We start from the raw sequence: 19,797 nt of genomic DNA, 5'->3' as shown, positions 1-19,797 counted from the left end.
AGTCCATTCATTTGGAAGCAGTGGAAGAAGCCGAAGGGAGCTTTGGGGGCCAGGACAGGGCTATGACCAGCTGGCCCGATGCCTAGCCCACTTCCATTGCAAACCACACATTTTCCCGAGCTGGGATCGTTCATCAGCATCTTCCAATGATGTTGCCACCCCTGTTCTCCCTTCCCTGTCTGTCAGCCTGGGCAGTGCAAAGGCATCTTACTAGGCTGCTATATCTCCTCCCGCCCTTCCAGTCTCATCCCATACTGACACTGGTAAAGCCACTGCTGTATTGTATTACAGTCCCAGATTTCACGGTAGGTTCCTACCTTCCATGGGATTCGACTAAATGACACAGCCCAGCAATGGAACCCTCCCCTGTCACAGAGTCTTGGGCTCTTTCTTCTCTCTGCATACTTTCCTCAACAACCCACTTAAGCCTCATCCTCCGCTCCATCTCAACAGCTCTTCAAATGCCCTCTGACCCACCATCATAGGCACCGTACAATTCATCCTTTTTGGTAGCAGCGCCCTTTGTGGAGGCCTCATGTGGCCTCTTCATTTATTACTACAGCTACTCAAGTTTGGAGCTGCTAGCATACAGATTCAGTGGCTTTTTTGAATATGATTTTGTGATCCATCAACTATGGCTAGGTGGGAGGTCCCTCAGGTCCCCTGTTCTGTGGATGCCATTGTAGTATAATCATCTCTGTGTGTGTATGTGTGTGTGCATATATATGTCTTATTTGGCTTATTTTATGTGTTTTGCTTGCATGCATGTTTGTACTCCATTGTTTTGCTTGCATGCACATTTGTACACCACTGTTTTGCTTGCATGCACGTTTGTACACTACATGTGTGATTGGAGCCTGGGAAGGTCAGAAGATAGTTGTGAGCCACTGTGTGGGATTGAACCAGGGTCCTCTGCAAAAGCAACACGTGCTCTTAGCTGCTAAGCCATCTCTCCAGCCTCCAGAGTAGAGTCTGATTGCTGTGGTCCTTTGCCTTATCTCCTAGTCTCTGCAAGGTACCACTGCCAACTGAGGAGACTCGGTCAAAGGTGGCCAGGAGATGGGAGCGCTGCTCTCCTCTTTGACAGAGATCCTGAATGAACCCTGTCTACTCTGCTTCTGCCTCTTACCTCACTCGTTTCAAAGAGCAGCTCCCGCTCATCAACCACGATCTTGTACGTGTTGGCCAGGGGTGCCCCGAAAGAGAGGATGTGCTCATACTGGAAGACTTCTAATGGTTTGCCCTCTCCACGCTTGTACACCGACACGGCGTCCGCACTGACGCCCAGCCAAAGTTCCTGGGGGAAGCCGCCTTCCTTGCACTGTAGGGGCAAGAGAGTCACTGTGAGTCAGCATTGGACAAGGCAGGGCAGAACATGTCCTAGAAGCTACAAGACAGGCATTGAGGCCAGTGCTTGGTAGATGATGCTGACCAAAGTCAGCACGCCAGCACAGAGACAGGAGAAACTGAACCTCAGTGCACACTGGTTGATCTCTGACTGGCTAATCAATTTTAGGGTTTGCAGAAAGCCAACTGGTGCTCTACTTCTTCAGAAGGCCTCTCTCCACCTTGAATTAGCTCTTCTATTAGAGACCTACCACACCCAGAACAGCATTCTACCAGAAGCAATTAAAGCGTTTTGGAACATGTAATCAGTACTTAGATTTCTGTAGAGCTTCTACTTAAAGTCATCAAAGACCGTGCTAAATTGCTGCAGCCATAAGAAATCTAGAAGCCCATCTGTACGGGGGCTGGGAAACTCAACCACTTTTGGGGGGGGGTGTCTCGGGTCTTGCAGGCCTTGTGATCTCTGGCACTGACTAGGGCCTCCACAGCTGTAGAGGGAACACACAACGCAGGTGGCGGGATTTGACACGCAGGCCAGTTTGACAAGCATCCCTCTGCTCTACACCACTGGTTACACTTCCTTTCGGGCAGGGATCTTCAACAGGGGAATCGGGAATTAGTACTGGGTTGAGGCGGTGGCAAATTCTACTTTCTAAGATGCCGTTCCTTCAAGCAGACATCACGAGGCAAGGGCAAGCCCGTCGTTTCTAACCTAGTTATCCAGAATTGGAAATGTCTTAAAATCTGTGCTGACTTGAAGGACTTGGGCACTAGGGACTCAGGATGTCACTCAGTGGTAGGGTACTCACACGGCCCTGAGTTTAGTCCCCAGAATTCAAAAAAGGAAAAGTAAATATATTTTTGAGAATTTGGATTTTGCTGCTGGGAGGTGGTGGCGCACACCTTTAATCCCAGCACTCAGGAAGCAGAGGCAGGTGGATCTCTGAGTTAGAGGGCGGCCTGCTCTACAAAGTGAGCTCCAGGACAACCAGGGCTACACAGAGAAACCCTGTCTCAAAAAACCAAAAACAACAACCAAAAACAATGAGGTTGGATTTTGCCTTTAATCTCAGCCCTTGGGAGGTGATCTCTGCCCATCTGAGGTGAATCAGGTTTACAGAGTTAGTTCCAGGCCGGCCACAGATACACAGTGAGACCCCATCTGGAAAAAGACGAGTGAGGAGATGGGGTAACGTGAATTTTGGAATATTCTAAATTATCAGACCAGGGATGCTCAAGCAGAAAAATTTGTGTATAAATTCTGAAATTAGAAAAACTGTTAATCTGGGGAGATTTCCCCAAGTATTTTAGATAAGGAGTTCCTAAATTTGCATGTATAAAGTTCCTAAGTGAATATATAAGTCTAAAAACAAGGCTTTAAAAAAACCACAGATTTTAATAAATATTTTAAAAATTAGATCAACAGCTTGTATTAAAAAAAAGTTATTTAAGGCCTGGGAGGTGGAGAAAGGAGTTCAAAACCATCTTCAGCTACAGAGCAAGCTGGAAGCCAGCTGGGTCAGGTGTTAGTCTACCTCAACACCAACAGAAATCAAGCCAGACAGCCAACCAGACACAGAGATAGAAGTCATTCTAATGATGATCCTATTGATAGAAACATTTGCTACAAAGGAAGAGAAAAAAACCTTGGTGGGCCAGCAACACGGCTCAGTGGGTAAGTGGGTAACTTCAGTTCAGTGGACTCTGGAGCTTACACAGGGGGTCGGAGAGAACTGACTTCGATAAGTTGTCCTCTTCCACATGTGACACACACACTAAATAAATACATGAATAAAGTTGAAAACAACAAAATAAATCAAAAAGCGCCTTTGGGAGTTGAAGAGGCTAATGGTAAAATCCAGGAAGCACAGGGCCAAGAGGTCCATTTTTTGTCCCTCTTCCCCCCCCCCAGTATGAACCTGGCAAGGTTCAGACTCTGACACGGTGTGGTCAGGACGTGGCACCTGCCTGCTCACAATGAGACATTACAATGACCAGCGCTCACCTCCACATCAAAGAGCGTGGATCCGTAGCCAGGCCACTCCTTGATCAAGGCCATGTACTTGGCCATGGCTTGCTCCTGGTTCATTCCCTGCAGCTTCTTCCACTTGTCAATGATACTGGCTCGAGCCGAGCAGACTTCTTCCTTAATCCACATGTCCAGCATCTGCTCCTCCTCTGCTTTCTGCCGAACCACGGCCCCGGTCCGGAAGCTGCGCCTCAGTGTCCCCTCCAGAAAGCTGGTCCGCCTCTTCTCCAGGCGTTCATACGGGGTGAAGGTTTTGGTCGACTGACTGATGCGAGCTTTGAGTCTCTGCAGGGAGTAAACCTCCTCTAGGGGTGGGACTGAGGTGTGCAGGGTATAATCCCCCTGCAGGTACTGGAGTCTCAAGGCAGCCAGAACTTGCAGATTCTCTTCAGGGGCTGGGTGGTGGCCATGGATGACGGCTTCATGGGCCTGAACAAGGTGAGAGGAACTGCGGTCAGATAGCTGCTGAGTATTACAGGAAGCTCCAAGGCCAGCTCCCTCATGCCCTGTGGACTGTAAGCTGAATTCCACCCCAGCGGAGCACAGCCCACCACTTTCACGTTGGATTTCTCTCCAGCAAAGCACGGCCGACTGCTTTCAAGGCAAATTCCTCCCCTTCGCAGGTATCCTCCAACACTGCAATACCTTTTATTCCTATGGCCAAGTGTGTAAGGTTTCCTTCTACAAAATGAGCTGCTAGCTTTTCCTCGCTGGGAAATCTACCGCCCTACCTAATCCCAAGGACCTGAGCAGTTAATTTATATGGCATAGTAATGGGCTTCACGCCTGCCTCAAACAAAGGAATCGGTTTCTCAAAGTTCCTTTTACCTGTTCAAACATAAACGCAAACTCCACGCTGTCTTTTGGCACGCTGTCGGTGTCCAGGAAGCAATAAAGTTTGAAGTAAAATTTCCATGGCGAGTCCCCAGCTTCTGACGTGGCTGCGAGCCTAAGACAGAAGCCAAAAAAGACTCTGAGCAAAACTGGAATTGGGCCGCTGGTGACCCACAGCTCACTCTGAGGATACAGACGTCCTACCTATGGTGGTACTGGCACGATGTGGGGGAGATGACATAAGGGACAGTCACACAAACAAAACAGCAAGACAGCACGTGTCAGAGTTCCTCAGCGCTTTAACCAGAGGGAAGGTCCAAAGAGAAAGCCTTCAGGCAAAGCCTGCTGGCAGGGACTCACTGAGGGTCCCAGCTGAACTGGTACCATCGAATCTGTGCTTAATCCACAGAAATGCTACTTGTTCACTTCCTCTAATAAATCTCGACTGAGTTTTCCCAGTTAAAATTGCGGTGAGTACTCAGTAGACTGCCTGCCTTCAGATGCCAAGCGTCTTTGCCGAGTTAGGCAATCTAAGTCTGAGATCAGGGATGCACTGTTGAAGGGACATGAGAGGCAGTTTCAAGAGCTGGGGTGCCGGCGTGAGTCTACCATCATTTCGAAGCTCATTGGTAGTAAGTGAAAACATCAGTGTCTAAGAGACACGGAATACAGGGGCTGAGAGAATGGGGGTGAAGGGCTGAGGATGAGCTAAATCAGCATTGAGATCATGGTTTTGTCTCTGAGTCAGGACATATAGATGGCAGAGAAGACAGGTAAATAGATTAATACAGGTTAAAATAAACAAACAAACAAAACCTAAAGGAAGCATGCGACGAGGCCAAACAGGGAGCATCAAATGTTCTTCCAGCACTGGGAGGAAGAAGAACTTACTTCTCAAACTTGGCCAGGACGTCGGCTACAATGGTCCGGCTTTCAATGGCCTTGTCCACGAGACCATTGTACTCAAACAAGGCAAACATGTTCCTACTGTCCTCCATGGCGAGGCCCCGGATCAGCTTCTCCACCACCTAGAAGACATATGAGGAGGCCCTCACTTCAGAGGCTGTGTGCACTTCACGAAGCACACACACAATGTCGTGAACTCAGAGAGGGCTGGTGGCACGGGAGAGTCCACACAGCCTCCTGAAACTGCTGGCTGCTTGCCGGCCCCGGAGCCTAACACGCACCTCTGGCTGCGTGCTGGCCCTGGAGCCTAATAGGCACTGCTTTTTCTCTTACTCTCTTGGCAAAGTTAGCTTTACTTTCTTCTTGCTCCCCCTGTGTTCCCCAAAATACTCCCCCTTAGGGAGAGGATGGTAAGCTACTTTTATTAGTAGTATTTTGCAAAGCCACAGTAGTTGGGAAAATGGATGAAACCCCTAAGTCCCATCTTTTATTTGACACAGTGATAAAGCTTGAGAAACAATAGTGATTCTGGCTGAGGAGTCATCCATAAAGGCTCTCCAGGCTTCATTAGCAATACTGCCATTACCCCAGCTTCCACTGGGCTAGTTTAAAAGGACCGGGCAAAACGTGTTCATTTGCTGTGGTCCTGTCAACAGCCTGTGGCCCAGACGACCTGACACACCCTCTCACAGTGTTTCCTCTGTGGCGGATCTCTGGAGACAACCGGTAGGATTACACATCAGAGACCTTGGCTCGAGCGGAGCTTTGTGTTTTCCCACATTTAACTGCACGTTTATCTCTATATCTGTAAGCTTGCTGTTGGCGGCTGGTTGTATTTACTTCCCATTTGTCATGCAGACCCGCTGAGCATAAACACCACCGTGGCTATGCTCAACCTGGGAGCCACGGGTGTCTGGGCAGGCGAGCATCAGGCACAAGGGGCTGTCAGCGCTCCTTACCTCCCCAGCTGTGGTGTGTGAGTTGATGGTGATCTTGCAGGACCCTCCGCCATGGCAGTACACCGTGGACGTCATCTCCTGCCGGTGGATCAGAGCTTCAATTTCATCTCGGGAAGGCACAAACTCTCTGCATTTGGTTTTCTTAAGAGATTCGTAGATAAAGAGGGCATACTTTTCCATCTCGGTTCCCGGGAACTGTTCCCGTATCCTAGGAGACAAAGGGGAACTGTGAGTTGTGCACAAAGGCTGACTGGCTTGAAGGAGCTGGGCTGTGGGGAAGGCTGGGCAAGGAGAGGTTAGGAGGGAGGGAGGCTGCCTCCTAGTGGTGACACGAGCAATTGTTGGGAGCAGAGAGACCCCAGATCCTGGATTTCTTGTAAACAACTTGTTTTCCCCTGATCTGAGTGCCTACAGCTGCTCTGAGCACGAGACCTTTAGGAGTTCCTGATGGCAGGAGAGTGGTTTCTGGTGGGTTTGGCTGGGGCGTGGCTATCTCTATATAATCTGCCCCTGAACACAATAAAGGGGGCATTCTTGGGGCTCTTTGTATCAGTGTTAAAAGGTCCTTGTGTCGTCTATCTCTGTGTGTGTGAGTTTGTCTCTGCGTCTATATGTTCAACCTCCAGGCCCCTTGCCCGAAGCTCGTGAACTGAGGTCTAGCGCACTGAACACAGACACGGGGGCACGGTGCACGGCAAGCAATCATCTGTGTCTTTTAAGGTCCAGCTTTCCCTGCCTGAGTTTACTTCAAACAGCAGAAAGAACGACGCTAATACAGGAAATGTTTCAAGCCCCCTTTAACAACAACAACAAAGACCATGGCCTTGAACTCAAGAGGCCCACCTGCCTCTGGCTCCTGCAGTGCCAGGATTAAAAATGTGTGCTACCAGGTACCCTTGCCTTTTGTTTTATTGAGCTAGGGGTTGGTTCACTCTGTAGCCCAGGCCGGCCGTGATCTCTTGTTCCTCCTGCCTCAGCCTTCTAAGTGCTGAGCTTACTAGAATGAGATAGCTTGTCCAGCTTTAAGCAGTGTGTTTGCCTGAGTTAAGTAAAATGAGATTTTAACTGCTTTTGCCATAAGGGAAGCACGTGAGATGCAGGTCCAGGGCTACTGAGATCCACCCAGGTAATCATTTTGTTAACTAAATGTTTCCATAGCCTCAGAAGAAAACCCATTAACAACTAAGTATATATATATATATATATTTATCCAAGTTGGGGTTTTCTATATTTAGAGTAGTAGCAACCAAATGCACCTAATGTGAATGTATTAGAGTGCTGCACCAATAGTTGTTTGGATCCCTATACAGTTTTGTAAGGCTTAAAGGGAGAAGGGGCACCTAAGTCATACTAGCTTCTGTAAGGGCCTGTGGGTCTGGCTGGAGGCCCCTGCTGCAGCGCTCAGTGCTGTAATCCAGCCCGTTATGGCACAAGTTATGGCACAAGCTTCTTTCAGAGTGTCCGTCCCCCCACCCCCGTGCCTTCTTTACCTTTTCAGGTGGAACTTGAGGTACTTGAGGATTCCTCGGCTCGGCAGGAAGGTACAGCTGAGGCACGTCAGAATCTGCCAGCTGTACAGGTTGCCCACACTGCCAGGGTGGGGCACCTTATTGGTCTGCTTGATGAGCTGACAGTACAGTTCATCCCGCAGAGGCCGCAGGTCGTGGCCCGTCTGCAGGATGCCCTGGATGATGGGGATGGGGTCGGACATGGACTCCAGTTGCTGGAGTGAATTGAATATCTTGATAGCTTCATCCTGGAGGGTTGTGTAGCCTTTGTCTTTGAGCACTAGAAAAAGAAAATCAACAGCCATTGCTCAAAAGGTTGGAAGTACAAAAAAGGAAGGAGTGATGTGGGGGGCAAACAGCCCCTTCCTAGTGCAGTGTCCATCCTATTCCCTGTGTATTTGAATCAGCTGAGCAAAGCAGTAAAGAGGGGTGAAGGGGGCTGCCCTGCTCTGTTGTGCAGCTGAAACTTGAGCGCACGAAATGCTCACTTGAACTGGAACTCCAGCCGGGCAGCTTCCTAACTTAATGCAATACTGTCTAGGACCTCTTGACCTTGATTTAATCCATTACAGCTTAAATCATTGTAAGTCAGAAATGCATTGAATGCAACAAACACCACAAACTCTAAACCCCAGAGCTTTTGCCTCGTGTATCGCAGATTTGATCTGCACTTCCCACAGGCCGCTGCTGAGCAGCATCGTGCTACAGAGCCATTTCAGGGTGAAGGAATGAACACACAAATAACTGGACACTGTATTGAGAATTAAAGATAGAAGGGATGTAATGCAGGGAGGGCTGAATGGGTCCAGCTTCACACCACTGTGAAGCGGTACTCTATACTCTGAACTCATGGAGAGCGCTAGCATTCTCTGATGTCCCTTTGAATCTTGACTTCAGTCTATTTTACTGACTCTTTCCTGCCTATGATGACCTAGGAACTCCGCATAAGCAACGCTTCTGTGTTAAGAGCTGAAGTTGACAGGAAAAACCAAACCACAGGCTCTGAGGATCCTAATGGCTTCCTGAACTCACAGTTGAGATTTATGTCCCCGTAGGGGAGAGGCAGGAGCGGCGAGTGCAGGGGATGATGCGTGTATCGAAGGATCGGGTTCCGCTTGTAAATCTGCTCCACCACGTCGGAGTTCAGGCAGTTCTCCTGGAACGTAAAGCTGTCATTTAATGAAAGCAAGAGGCTGACTGTGGGAGCCCACACTCAGCGGATCCCACCATGCGTCCGCACACAGGACCGACTTCCCGAGAAGAGAAATTTAGTGTTAATTATTTCCAGCCAACACGAATCCAGGATTGTGAGCAAGGTTGGTGGCAGCTGGTTAAGCATTGGTTCTTTCAAACAGCATACATTTACTGAACAACTAAGCCTACAAGCAGTGAATACCAATTTAATGAAATCAATGAGATTGTTGTTTCTGGCTATTTCGAGGTAGCCACCCAGTGATCCTGTGCGCTCTGGATCAATCTGGGCTCTTTGTTTTCGGAGATTGGCCAGGGCCTTGTACACACCAACAAGCACTCTGTGGCTGAGCCTATCGCCAGCCCTCCGCTCTGGGCTCTTTGTGTATTGACTTCTGTAGCCTAGGACTGAGCACTGAGAAGTGAATTACTGTCGCTTCTAAGAGGTCCCCAACTGGGGCTGAGGTGACCCTGGGATGGTTCGGGTGGTCCCTAACCAGTTCACACACAACCTTCTGTCTATATATAGAGTGCCAAATTCTAACACTTTTTTTATAGAGACAAACATTTTTAATGTAAAATCTCACTGCGAATCTCACTGAGACTCAACTGAAAAATATGCAAGCATGAGCGAGAACTGAACTGGTGAAATCCTGCGGTCTTTTCTGCCAAGTGAAGACTTCACAAGGAGCTCTTGGGCTTCTCTTCTCACCTTAATATCTTGGATCAGCTGCTGGGTGGGCGTGTCGATTGGAGCCTTGGTATCAGTCACATTTTGAATGGCACTGGACCACCGAGTGGCCTCATTGAGCAGTTTGGTGTAGAGCCGGTAACAGTGTTTGCGCCCATACACGGTGACGTTCCAGTAGCCTGCAAGGCAGTGCAGCACACACACGTCAACGACACCCTCTGGGACCAAAGTTTAAATCCCAACCAAGGCTTGTACTGGAACCCCGGTCAGCAACACAAGAAGCCAAGTCTTAATCAGTGGTTTAACTCAGTAAACACTGGCGTTCTACACATGCTGTGTCTGGCACTAGGCATCCAGTGACAGAAAAACAAGTGACCCTGGCCCTGTGGAGTTTGTAGTCAAGAGCAGACAAATACTAAAACAAAAAGTCCAGAATTAAATACTTTAACAAAAGCGGTCTCTCTCAGAGAGTGGGTGCAGGCTAATGCCCTGCTCTTGGGACTGGCACAAAAGTCAGATGTACAGCTCATCCTAACATTCCTTCCAGCCCCTGCTTCAGCCTGTCCCTCAGCAAAGAGCGCTGCTAGATACTGCATGCCCAGACAAGATTCGTGCTATTGCCCACACCTGACACAGACGGAGCAACTGTATTTTAAGGAGCTCCAAATCCTAACTAAGAGACAGAAATCAAACTCTTACAGTGCCACAAATTAGGGGAAGAACCAAAACAAATCCGCCTACTTAGCTGTTTCTTATGCACTAGGCTAAAATACAGTGATTTGGAAAGCCTATATGTATATTGCTCTTACCAGTATCTTTCTGCATCGTGCCCCCAACAAACTGTCTTCGCTATAGCTTCAAATACAAAGCATTCAGAACCAACCCCAGCCAGCCTCAGGACATAGATCAAGAACAGAAACTTCTTTTGGAGAGGAAGAATCCACACTACACTACGTAGACATTTATCCCTTCCCACTGGAGCAAGCCCCGGCCTCCTGAGACTTGTCACCCTATGTCTCCAGCCTGGCTATGCTTCAGCCTGCGGCCTTAGGTACCTGTCTCCTTGAATATCTTCTCGTCAGGGGGCACAACAGAGCACAGACTGTTGAGGACCAGGGTGCCCAGTTTCAGGGCATTCTTCTCCGAGCTCTTGTAGTAATCCAGGGAATTGTGGGTCAGGACGAACCAGCGCTTCTTCAGCTTCAGAGAGGACATCTTTGGACTGTTCTTCACTTCCTTGTGCAGCCACCCTGGAAGGGAAGGTTCAAGTGGCTGTCAGAAAACCATCAAGATGGGCTGGAGGTAAAGAATAGCAGCAGAGGGCTTTAGGGATGGACATACTTGAGGCCCTGGGACCCGACCCTAGAAGCAACAAACGTGAGGCAAAACCCTAAGTGTCATGCCATCATTTACATCTGTAAAAAAACATTGGCTTCAGTTTTACCTATTGGCTAGAAAATGGCCATAATCATTGCCTATTTTTTTCTTCAAATTTTTTCAGACCAACTTGGAGAAGGTATTTGAAACCAGGGGATGGCTCTGTCACATAGCACTTGCTGCACAAGCATGGGAGTCTGAGCTTGCAGTCCCAGCATCCATGTAAAGAACCTGGGCACAGCGGTGTGCACCTGTTATCCTAAACAGGAGGATTCCCTGGACCTCAGTGGCCATATAATCCAGCTGTATTGATGGTTGAGTGAGAGACCCTGACTTAGAAAGACACGGAAACACGGCTGGCAGTCACCTCTCACGATGAACTCCTGGCCCTCCACCCTGGTGTCGCCCTTGGACCTCTGCAGCAGTGTTATCCAGTGATGCATCTCCTCCGGCGTGTCCGCGTTGCAGTGCAGCACCCGGTTGGCCGTAATGATCACAAATGAGTTAGGTCTGAGAGACGAGACGGGAAGAGAAAAAGGCGGAGCCTCTTAGACCCAGTGTGGGCATTACCACTGTCTGCACCAAGGCTTCGTGGCCGTTCCCGTGGCGTAGGGGTCCCTGGGAGACACTGGCATGCTATTTATATTTCGTATTAAGGCAGACCTTACTCATATTTCCGTGGCATTTACTTTATGCATCATTAACCTTCAAATTTGGAGCAAAACACTCATCCAGAGAAGTCCTGAGAGAGAACATCTCTTCCCTTAGACTTTCCAGAACAAACTAGTCCCGGGGAGGCAAAATAAGGCGGTCATGGGGGATTTTTTTTTTTGAAAATGCATCTCCAAACCAATTTCTTCCTGCCTCCAGATATAGCCTTGGATAATACTTCTGTGGGTTGAGAATGAAATACCAGACAGTGGTAATGGAGGAGGATTAGCAACTCAGTGTCGGAAGAACATCTTATGCCCTTGGTTGTGTCTGGCACAAAAAGCTACTTGGGTCCATGTTTTCAAAGCCACCCAACAGGGGCTCATTTCCCAATCAGGGATAAAGTGATAATGGAAACTCGCTTTGTCCCGCAGCTCCTGTCTGTCAGTGCTCAGCAGCTCTCTCAGGACTGTGCAGACACTAATTTCATCAGCTACCTATCCTACTCTGAATTCTCCTGTCTTGTGAGCCTTCAGTGTTCACTGTACCGAAGCACTGCCAGAGTTCATGAAAGAAAGGTTAACGAGACGGCCTGCCTGCCTCAGCCAAAAGCTGTAGCTGAGCCAGGCAGGGGTGGCGCACATCTTTAATCGCAGCACTCAATTGGATCTCTGGGAGTTCGAGGCCAGCCCAGTCTATAGAGTGAGTTCCAGGACAGGCAGAGTACACAGAAAAACCCTTCTTAAAAAAAAAAAAACTAAATGAGCCGGGCGGTGGTGGCGCACGCCTTTAATCTCAGCACTCGGATGTCTGTGAGTTTGAGACCAGCCTGGTCTACAGAGCTAGTTCCAGGACAGGCTCCAAAGCCACAGAGAAACCCTGTCTCGAAAAACCAAAAACAAACAAAAAAACTAAATGAAACCAAACCAAACCCCAAAAAGAAAGGTGGGAAAGCTAGAATATCAGAATGCCAAGTTTTCAGGATGGGTCATCCCGTGTGCGGGTTTGAAAGAAATGGCCCCCAAAGGGAGTGACACTATTAGGAGTGTGGCTTTGTTGAAGTAGTTATGGGCTTGTTGGAGGAAGTGTGTCACTGTGGAGGCGCGCTTTGAGGTCTCATATATGCTCAAGCTACGCCAATGTCTCAGACCACTACCTGTTGCCTGTGAGTCAAGATGTAAGAGCTCTGTTTCTTCTCTAGCACCATGCTTGCCTTGCTTACCACCATGATAATGGACTGAACTGTGAGTGAGCCAACCCAATTAAATGTTTTCCTTCCTAAGAGCTGTGGTGGCCGTGGTGCCTCTCCACAGTAACAGACAACCTGATGAAGACACCCTCCAGGCTTGCTGGGGCGGTGGATTTGTAAAAAGCAAGAAGCAGGCTTAGTAAGGTAAAACTTAAGAAACCCGAAGAACTTGGGTCTTTGATGCGGACAGCATGGGTGTGAACACTCACTCCTAAGCCAGGCGTAAGGTAGGCGGTGCAGGTTGACTTCTGGAGACAGACAATCCCCGTCTCCCAAGAGTCTCAGAGACCCCAGAGTTCTCACTCTGCCTGGTAGATGCTATTATTGTTATTTATTACTATTATTTTATAAGTTTTAACACACTCATATTTACTTTCTGGCTATCTTAACTGGGCAGGAGTCGGTTCTAATTCTGACTCTGGCCCTAGAATAACTAAGTCTGCCAAGGACCAAGAAAGGAATTTACAAGCGGCAACAACAGACAGAGTGTCAGTCAAGCCAACCTGAAGACATTTGCCTGGAAGGTCAAACAGGGAAAGCAGAAATGTCAAGGACAAGGCTTGTGGTTGGATTTACATCTATTATGTCTATGTTACACGAATAAATCATCAAGGTCATCAATTTTTAGAGAAAGAAACACTAAGACTCCGTATGTAGGAGTGCTATTGTCCTAAACAGTCGTTTACTTGCTGTAAGAATTTCAAGACAGGCTGGAGAGATGGCTCAGCAGTTAAAAGCACTGGCTGCTCTCCCAGGTCCTGAGTTCAATTCCCAGCAACCACATGGTGGCTCACAACCACCTACAAGGAGATCTGGTGCCCTCTTTTGGCATGCAGGCATACATGGACACAGAATACTATATACATAATAAATAAAATCTTAAAAAAAAAAATAAGAATTTCAAGACTTTTAGGTATGGTGGCTCACACAGGTGGTCCAAGAAATGGGGAGGCTGAGACTAGAGGACTGTCCCAAACTTGACTCCACCCTAGGCTAACATAGCCAGGCCCTGTGTCAAAAAGAAAAAAAAAATGAAGATACCCCAAGTAGATCTTTCACTTAAACACCATGCTCCTCTTGGGCTGCAGTTGGCATTTGAAAATGGAATGTCAAGATCTGGCTTCTCACTGACCTTAGCCACCAAAGTCACCTTCTGGATGACTGCCCGAGGGGTTGCTAAGGGTTCATACCGATTCTGGCACAGGCAGCAGCGGCAAGGCTGCCTCTGGGGACGTGCAGATGTTCTGTGTCTGTATTGAGCTTACCTATCAGGGCTGTCCGAGGCGCACACAGAATCAATCAGCCCCACATCCAGTGTGCCCTGGAAAGGAACAAAGGAGATGGTGAGGGAGGAGCCCGAGCTGAATGGCATCCCACGACATCCCTAGAACATAACTCCTCAGACCACAAAGCAAAGAAATGCCTGCTTTTTTCGGGCGAGCATCAAAATGACAGTAATTTTGAAGAAAGGTTGCCACCCTTTAGTGAGTTCTGACAGTCTCTAGATGGGGCACGGGTGATGGATGGTCCACACCTCAGAACACACGGTCATCAGTCAGTCCCTCGGGTTAGGAAAATGTTTTTACAGAAGACACTCATCAACTTTTCAAGTGTAAATTTACCGATCCTTTACTAATTTAATAATTACTCTGCAAAGAAACTTTGGATTTTAAAGATTTCTCGGCCCGGGGATTAAAGAGTATGCCACTCTTGCAGAGGAGAATTTACTTCACAGCACCCACACTGGGTGGCTGACAATCTCGGAAAACTGCATTTCCGTGGGGATCTGAGGCCCTCTTCTGTCCTGACAGCAACTGTAGCACACATGCACAGTCTAGCCTCTTAAATACAACTAAAAATAAACACATTATAAAAAAAAAACAAACTGCATGATAAAAAACCTTGAATAGTTAAACAAAAAAACCTCATCTTTAATTTTTAAAAATTACCATAAAATGTTTAAAAATTAAAATTTCTTTAAAAAATGTATTGTTTCCTCATGGGGAAATAAATATTTTTAAAAATAAAGATCTTATATAATTTCCTGTGTGCCCAGAATACAGACAAAAACTATTATTTGCAATTCATTTGATTCTTTATAAGTTTTCCAGTGCTTACGTAATATCATGAAAATTTTGATTTCTTTTTTAAGATTGAGGTAGAGGATGAGGAATGTTGCAAAACTCACCTGTGATTTGTCTTTTTCTATGCAAGATTTTAAACAGAATTTAAGGGTTTTAAATAGTCCTGTTTTTCTCCGTAACCATTATTCTTTTACTTACAAAGATTACCTAAATAGATCCAGTCCCGCCCTCTTGTCCAAGCTGACCTTTTCCCATCATCATCTCTGGACACCCCGCCTCCTCCAGTAAGTATACACTCAACCACGGCATTCTGGGGGTTCACTACCTCTGGACACCCCACCTTCCCTAGTAAGTTTACACTCAACCACAGCATTCTGGGGGTTCGTCACCTCTGCACACCCCACCCCGTCAGTGTTCACTCACCACGGCATTCTGGGGGTTTGCCTGCTCATCATGCATCTCCCTGATCTCCTGGTCTGTGGATGAGTGGACCTGACTAAGCACGCTGAACCACTGGCTGTGGAGAGAGAGAGGGCAATGGTCAAGGGTGGCCAAGCACAGAGGGGCACAACAATGCTTTTCCACGTTTTCTGCCCACAAGACAGCTCTTCTGAGCAGCTTTGCTTGCAGTTTGTCTGTTTCTCACAGGCAGGTGGAGGTGCGTACTATCGCAAGCAAAGTTAAGAAATCAGCCAAACTGCCTTTAGCAGGATGTATTGTTACAGTGAGTCTCCCCCCTACCAGACTCAGACATCAGTGAGGACCAGGCTCATGTCCTACAGGACACCAATCAAGAAAGTCAACAATGGAGGATAAACCGCCTCAGATCAAGTGCTTTCCGTGGCCGGACAGGACTTCCAGCCAAGTGAATAAAAGCACAAGGGAGGTGGGAATTAAAGCAGGGGCTAAGTCAAAAGCAGAAAACTATTTCGATCAAAATTCTTCCATCTTCACTCCAACTGGGTCTTCTCACTTTCAGTCTCACCATGGTCAGAAAGAGGAAGACCATGAAAAGCAAAAGGCATGCCAATTCCAGAGAAACCCAAGCAGGACAAAACTCCTGCTAGAACCGAAAACTGAGACATACAGAGAGAAAGTGACCCAGAACAGACAGACAGACAGCACTGATTACACACACACACACAGAGTGGGAGGGAGCGGCCACGGCACCCTTCTCCTCTCAAGGCTATTCTTACATGTAATAAACACACACTACTGCTAAGCAGGGCACGGAAGAAAGACTGGGTGTGCATGGGATATTTAAGTGGGAAAATAACATCTCCACATAAAGCTAGCCATATAAATCATTTACAGCAAAAACTAAACCTGCTTCCTAAAATCCCTGAAGGAGAATCCGTTAGAGTACAAAGCAAGACCTCCTCATGTGCCCTTGCGGCATCTTTCTTTGACCTTGCAGTCATAACCTCAAAAAAAAAAAATCCCCTAAAGCAAACACTGTAACATACGTAATTCAGGATATATGCCATATCAACCACATACACATGTACACACGCACACATAGCAAAGAACAAAACTGGCGTGCTTTCCATTTCTATTGACACTCTTACAATTTACAAAATTTCTTATGAATCATGTATAACCTAAAATCTGTAAAGGGAATTGTTTTTTTAAAATGTATTCCACTGGATAGGGGAAAAAGGTTTTGACTCAAACATTCCAAATGTTAAATTTAGCAGGTTCACGATGGCACAGAACAGAGCAAGCAGCTGCCAGATGACTGGCCTGTAATTCAGCTGAGCACTTGTGGGCAGTCTCTGGACCACAGAGAGCCACACGTGGTCTCTAGGAGTCCCAGACAGAAGGTTAGGGCTGTAATTTCAGGTTTGCTTGTTTCTCCAGTTTGTGCTGTAATTTATGAGTCCAGCTAAGGCTTCAGTTTGTTCTCTTGGGAAGAACTACTTTCTGGTGCCTGCACCCTTCACGTAGCTGCCACGGTGTTACGGCAACTTAAAAACACTCCACGGGTGGCAGGAGGCAGTGAGTGATGGGTCTGAGAACACAACAGAAAGCTCTGAACACAGGAGCGGAGCCCCTTGTTGTCTTACCCATGGAGGACCCCACACTGCTCAGAGAAGATAACAACCTCTCCCACCAGAATCCTCGAGTCCCACAAAGACCCCAAAATGTGTCCTAGACACTACATGACCATGTGGCATTTTCTCGCTGAAGAGCAAATGTCACTTTTCCCCAGCTTCGTCCCCTCCCTACACTCAGTGTTCCTGCACAGAAGCTCAAGGTCCAAAGATGGCAGCTTGCACCAGCCAAGAGGGGACTCCTCACCTCAGCCAGAGATTTAATGAAGCTCCTTCAGGAACAAATGCAGGGAGGGGGGTAATGCATCCATTCGACAGAACCGAGCTCACATTCTATTACAGTGTGTTCGCCTTTCTCTGTCACTCAGTCTGCACAGTATAAATGATACCCACCCCACAGGACTGACGGAGAAAGGAAATGAGCTCATACTGCCTGCAGTACAGCTGTGAGCTAACAGTGGTTCACTGACACCTTCAAGGTAGAGCCTTTCAAACCCTTTAGTAGACAATGGCTACGGCAACCGACCACTCTTTACATCTCTGGACAAATTCTTTGCTTCTGAGGCTCAGAAATGTCCAAAGCGGGGGCTTCCAGTTTCATCTGTACCAGACGCTAGCAGCAACAAAAGCTCCAGTTTCTGTCTCGTCTAATGACACCTAAAGCTGGAATAGGCCAAACTGCTGTACTTAAACAAGAGACCCTAACCTCCATCTCCTATGCCTCCTCAACTGTCCTGATTGAAAACCTAACTAGAAAATGAAAACCCCTTTCACGGCAACAGAGTAAACAGAGTTCACAGGGGGCTGGTGCCTGAACTCGGGAGAGGATGGAACGAGGAGGGGAGGCCATCCCGCGGCCCTCACCTGGCATCTTCAGGGGACTCTGCGATGAGATGGAAGGTCCTGTCAGCCATGATGATGTCGATGCCGTTCTCTTTGCTTGTGTTGTCTATGATCTCCCTGCAAGACACAGAGGCAGCGGGTGGAGAATCAAGCACTGCAGAACGACCGAGCTGGGAAGTGTTTAGAAATTACATACCATGCCCCACTCCCCTATTCATGCAAGATTTCTTCTGAGACTCCTAAGGGGTACCCGAGACTGAGGACAGTAGTAAACCTCACAAACACTATGGGACACCCTGCCCCCGATAGTGTTGAGTGTCCGTGGCCCAGAACACCCGAGACCAAGTGTTTTACAGTTCAGAATGGGACCTGACTCTAAACATGAAATGCATTTACATTTCATATACACACAGCCTGCAGGCATTTGTTTTACGCGAAGCAGAGGGCATACTACGGTGCTATGCTCCGGCTTCCAGAAGGCAATGTCACATGGTGTTTTCCACACGCCTGAATTCTGACTGTAATTCATCATGCGAGGTCAGAGTGGAATTCTCCACACGAGGTATCACAGCGGCATTCAGAGTTTGGAGACCTTCAGATTTTGGATTTCCCGAGTGGGGGCATACAACCCACCCAAGCATCTGAACTGGAAAACTTGCTTCGTAAATTAGACACAGCAAGGGTAATCACCAGCAGAACAGATGCTATATCCCAAGCATCTCCATTTCTCTCCCACTAAATAGGAAATGTTTCTAATTGGTGTCTTTTGACCACAGGTAACTGAAATCATAAACATGAATGAAAACAAGGCCAGATGAACAGAGCACATTGTCACCAGCCTTTTTTTAGCGACCTCTAGAGGGAACCAGACTCCTCTGTGTTCCTAATAGTGGGTCTCCAGTGGGGTTAGGGATGGGGTGGGGAGGGAAAAGGGTTAGGTGTTTCCCCAATATCTCTGCAGAGATCTCTTATCACAGAGGACATCCAATGTCTAACTCTGCTCAAAGCCTAGAAAAGCCTTCCTCTGGCTCCCATCTCTGATCTACAATAGGAGGAAACCCAGAGGGGAGCCTAGTATGGTGTGAGTGCTTTCCCTTGATCTCAGCTGCTGCGGCTTGAGGATGCCTCTCCCAAGCTCCTATGTCAGATACGTTATCAACCTTCTTTTTGTCCCCCACCCCTTTCTCTGTAGCTCTGGCATTGCACACAGGCCCTGAGCAGTTGGACAAGCACTCTACCACTGAGCTATATCACATTGGTGTTTTTACTGAGACAGGGTCTCACTAGACAGCAAGGCTGGCCTCAAACTGGCAAGTCTCCTGCCTCTACCTTTACAGTGAGGATTCGGGACATGTGCTACCTGGTATATTCCTTACTCCCCGCTGAGAGCATGCATTTTGCCACTTTCCCAAATATTTGTGGTTTCCTGATTTTAAGCAGTATGGGTACAGGTTCTTCCAAACAATTATTTTTTTTTAATACTTAGAACTTATTTAACCAAAAAAAAATAAAAGCTGCCCCTAAGCCCCCCAAATTTTCTAGACACTTTAAGTTTTAATAATAAGAGTCCCTTGACAGTCCAAAGCTTTGGTTCTAAAAGGGATTATTGGCAGGAAAGAAGGTTGTGTGGAATTCATATTCCAGCTCAGTTCTTCTACTGAGGGGAACCACAGGCGGGGAGTTAGTAAGCACATCACAGATAGATGTTAAACGATTCATTTCAAAATGTACCTGTCAATCAACTCTCCATTTAGCTGTTGGCTGGCAGCCAGAGTGAGGAAGAAATAGAAGGGGCGAGCTGACCCGCAGGAGGGCTCTCAACCAATCACCTCACATACATGGCTTCATGGCTTTATTCTTTCCTAGTTTACTGAGATAGGGTCTTATCATATAGGCCAGGCTGCTCCCAGACTTTCTAGTAGTCCAGGCTGGCCTCAAATTCGATTTTCCTACCTAAGCCTCCCCAGAGCTGAGTTTAGAGATGTGTATTATAACTGGCTTTATTCAAACCAACTTTCTCTGCATACACATCATTATATTTCCAGTCTCTCTCTCTCTATGTGTGTGTGTGTAT

General features: G+C 47.5%; 1 protein-coding gene across 10 annotated transcripts in view; it reads right to left on the bottom strand.

Moving 5' to 3' along the window:
• Myo10 (myosin X) overlaps window positions 1–19,797 on the bottom strand; it is a 212,046-nt gene that overhangs the window by 12,495 nt on the left and 179,754 nt on the right. For 5 of the 10 annotated variants that reach the window (XR_007588420.1, XM_050120457.1, XM_050120454.1 and 2 more), the window contains 13 exons: window positions 17,745–17,840; window positions 15,250–15,343; window positions 14,008–14,063; window positions 11,210–11,352; window positions 10,521–10,715; window positions 9,487–9,644; window positions 8,616–8,739; window positions 7,566–7,863; window positions 6,076–6,283; window positions 5,102–5,238; window positions 4,205–4,325; window positions 3,353–3,805; window positions 1,130–1,321 (listed from right to left, as the gene is read on the bottom strand). Coding sequence is in view for 9 of the 10 variants with exons in the window: in XM_050120457.1 (XP_049976414.1) it covers window positions 1,130–1,321; window positions 3,353–3,805; window positions 4,205–4,325; window positions 5,102–5,238; window positions 6,076–6,283; window positions 7,566–7,863; window positions 8,616–8,739; window positions 9,487–9,644; window positions 10,521–10,715; window positions 11,210–11,352; window positions 14,008–14,063; window positions 15,250–15,343; window positions 17,745–17,840 (2,275 nt within the window). In the remaining variant the exon portion in view is untranslated. The remainder of the gene's footprint in view (window positions 1–1,129; window positions 1,322–3,352; window positions 3,806–4,204; window positions 4,326–5,101; window positions 5,239–6,075; window positions 6,284–7,565; window positions 7,864–8,615; window positions 8,740–9,486; window positions 9,645–10,520; window positions 10,716–11,209; window positions 11,353–14,007; window positions 14,064–15,249; window positions 15,344–17,744; window positions 17,841–19,797) is intronic. The other 5 variants (XM_050120458.1, XM_050120459.1, XM_050120460.1 and 2 more) reach the window with 5 other exon arrangements.

Source organism: Alexandromys fortis, unplaced genomic scaffold, assembly GCF_014885135.2.
Source record: "Alexandromys fortis isolate MF-2015 unplaced genomic scaffold, M_Fortis_MF-2015_v1.1 scaffold_191, whole genome shotgun sequence".
Classification (NCBI taxonomy): domain Eukaryota; kingdom Metazoa; phylum Chordata; class Mammalia; order Rodentia; family Cricetidae; genus Alexandromys; species Alexandromys fortis.
The sequence above is the reverse complement of the archived record's forward strand: the minus strand, read 5'-3'. Positions and strand labels throughout refer to the sequence as shown.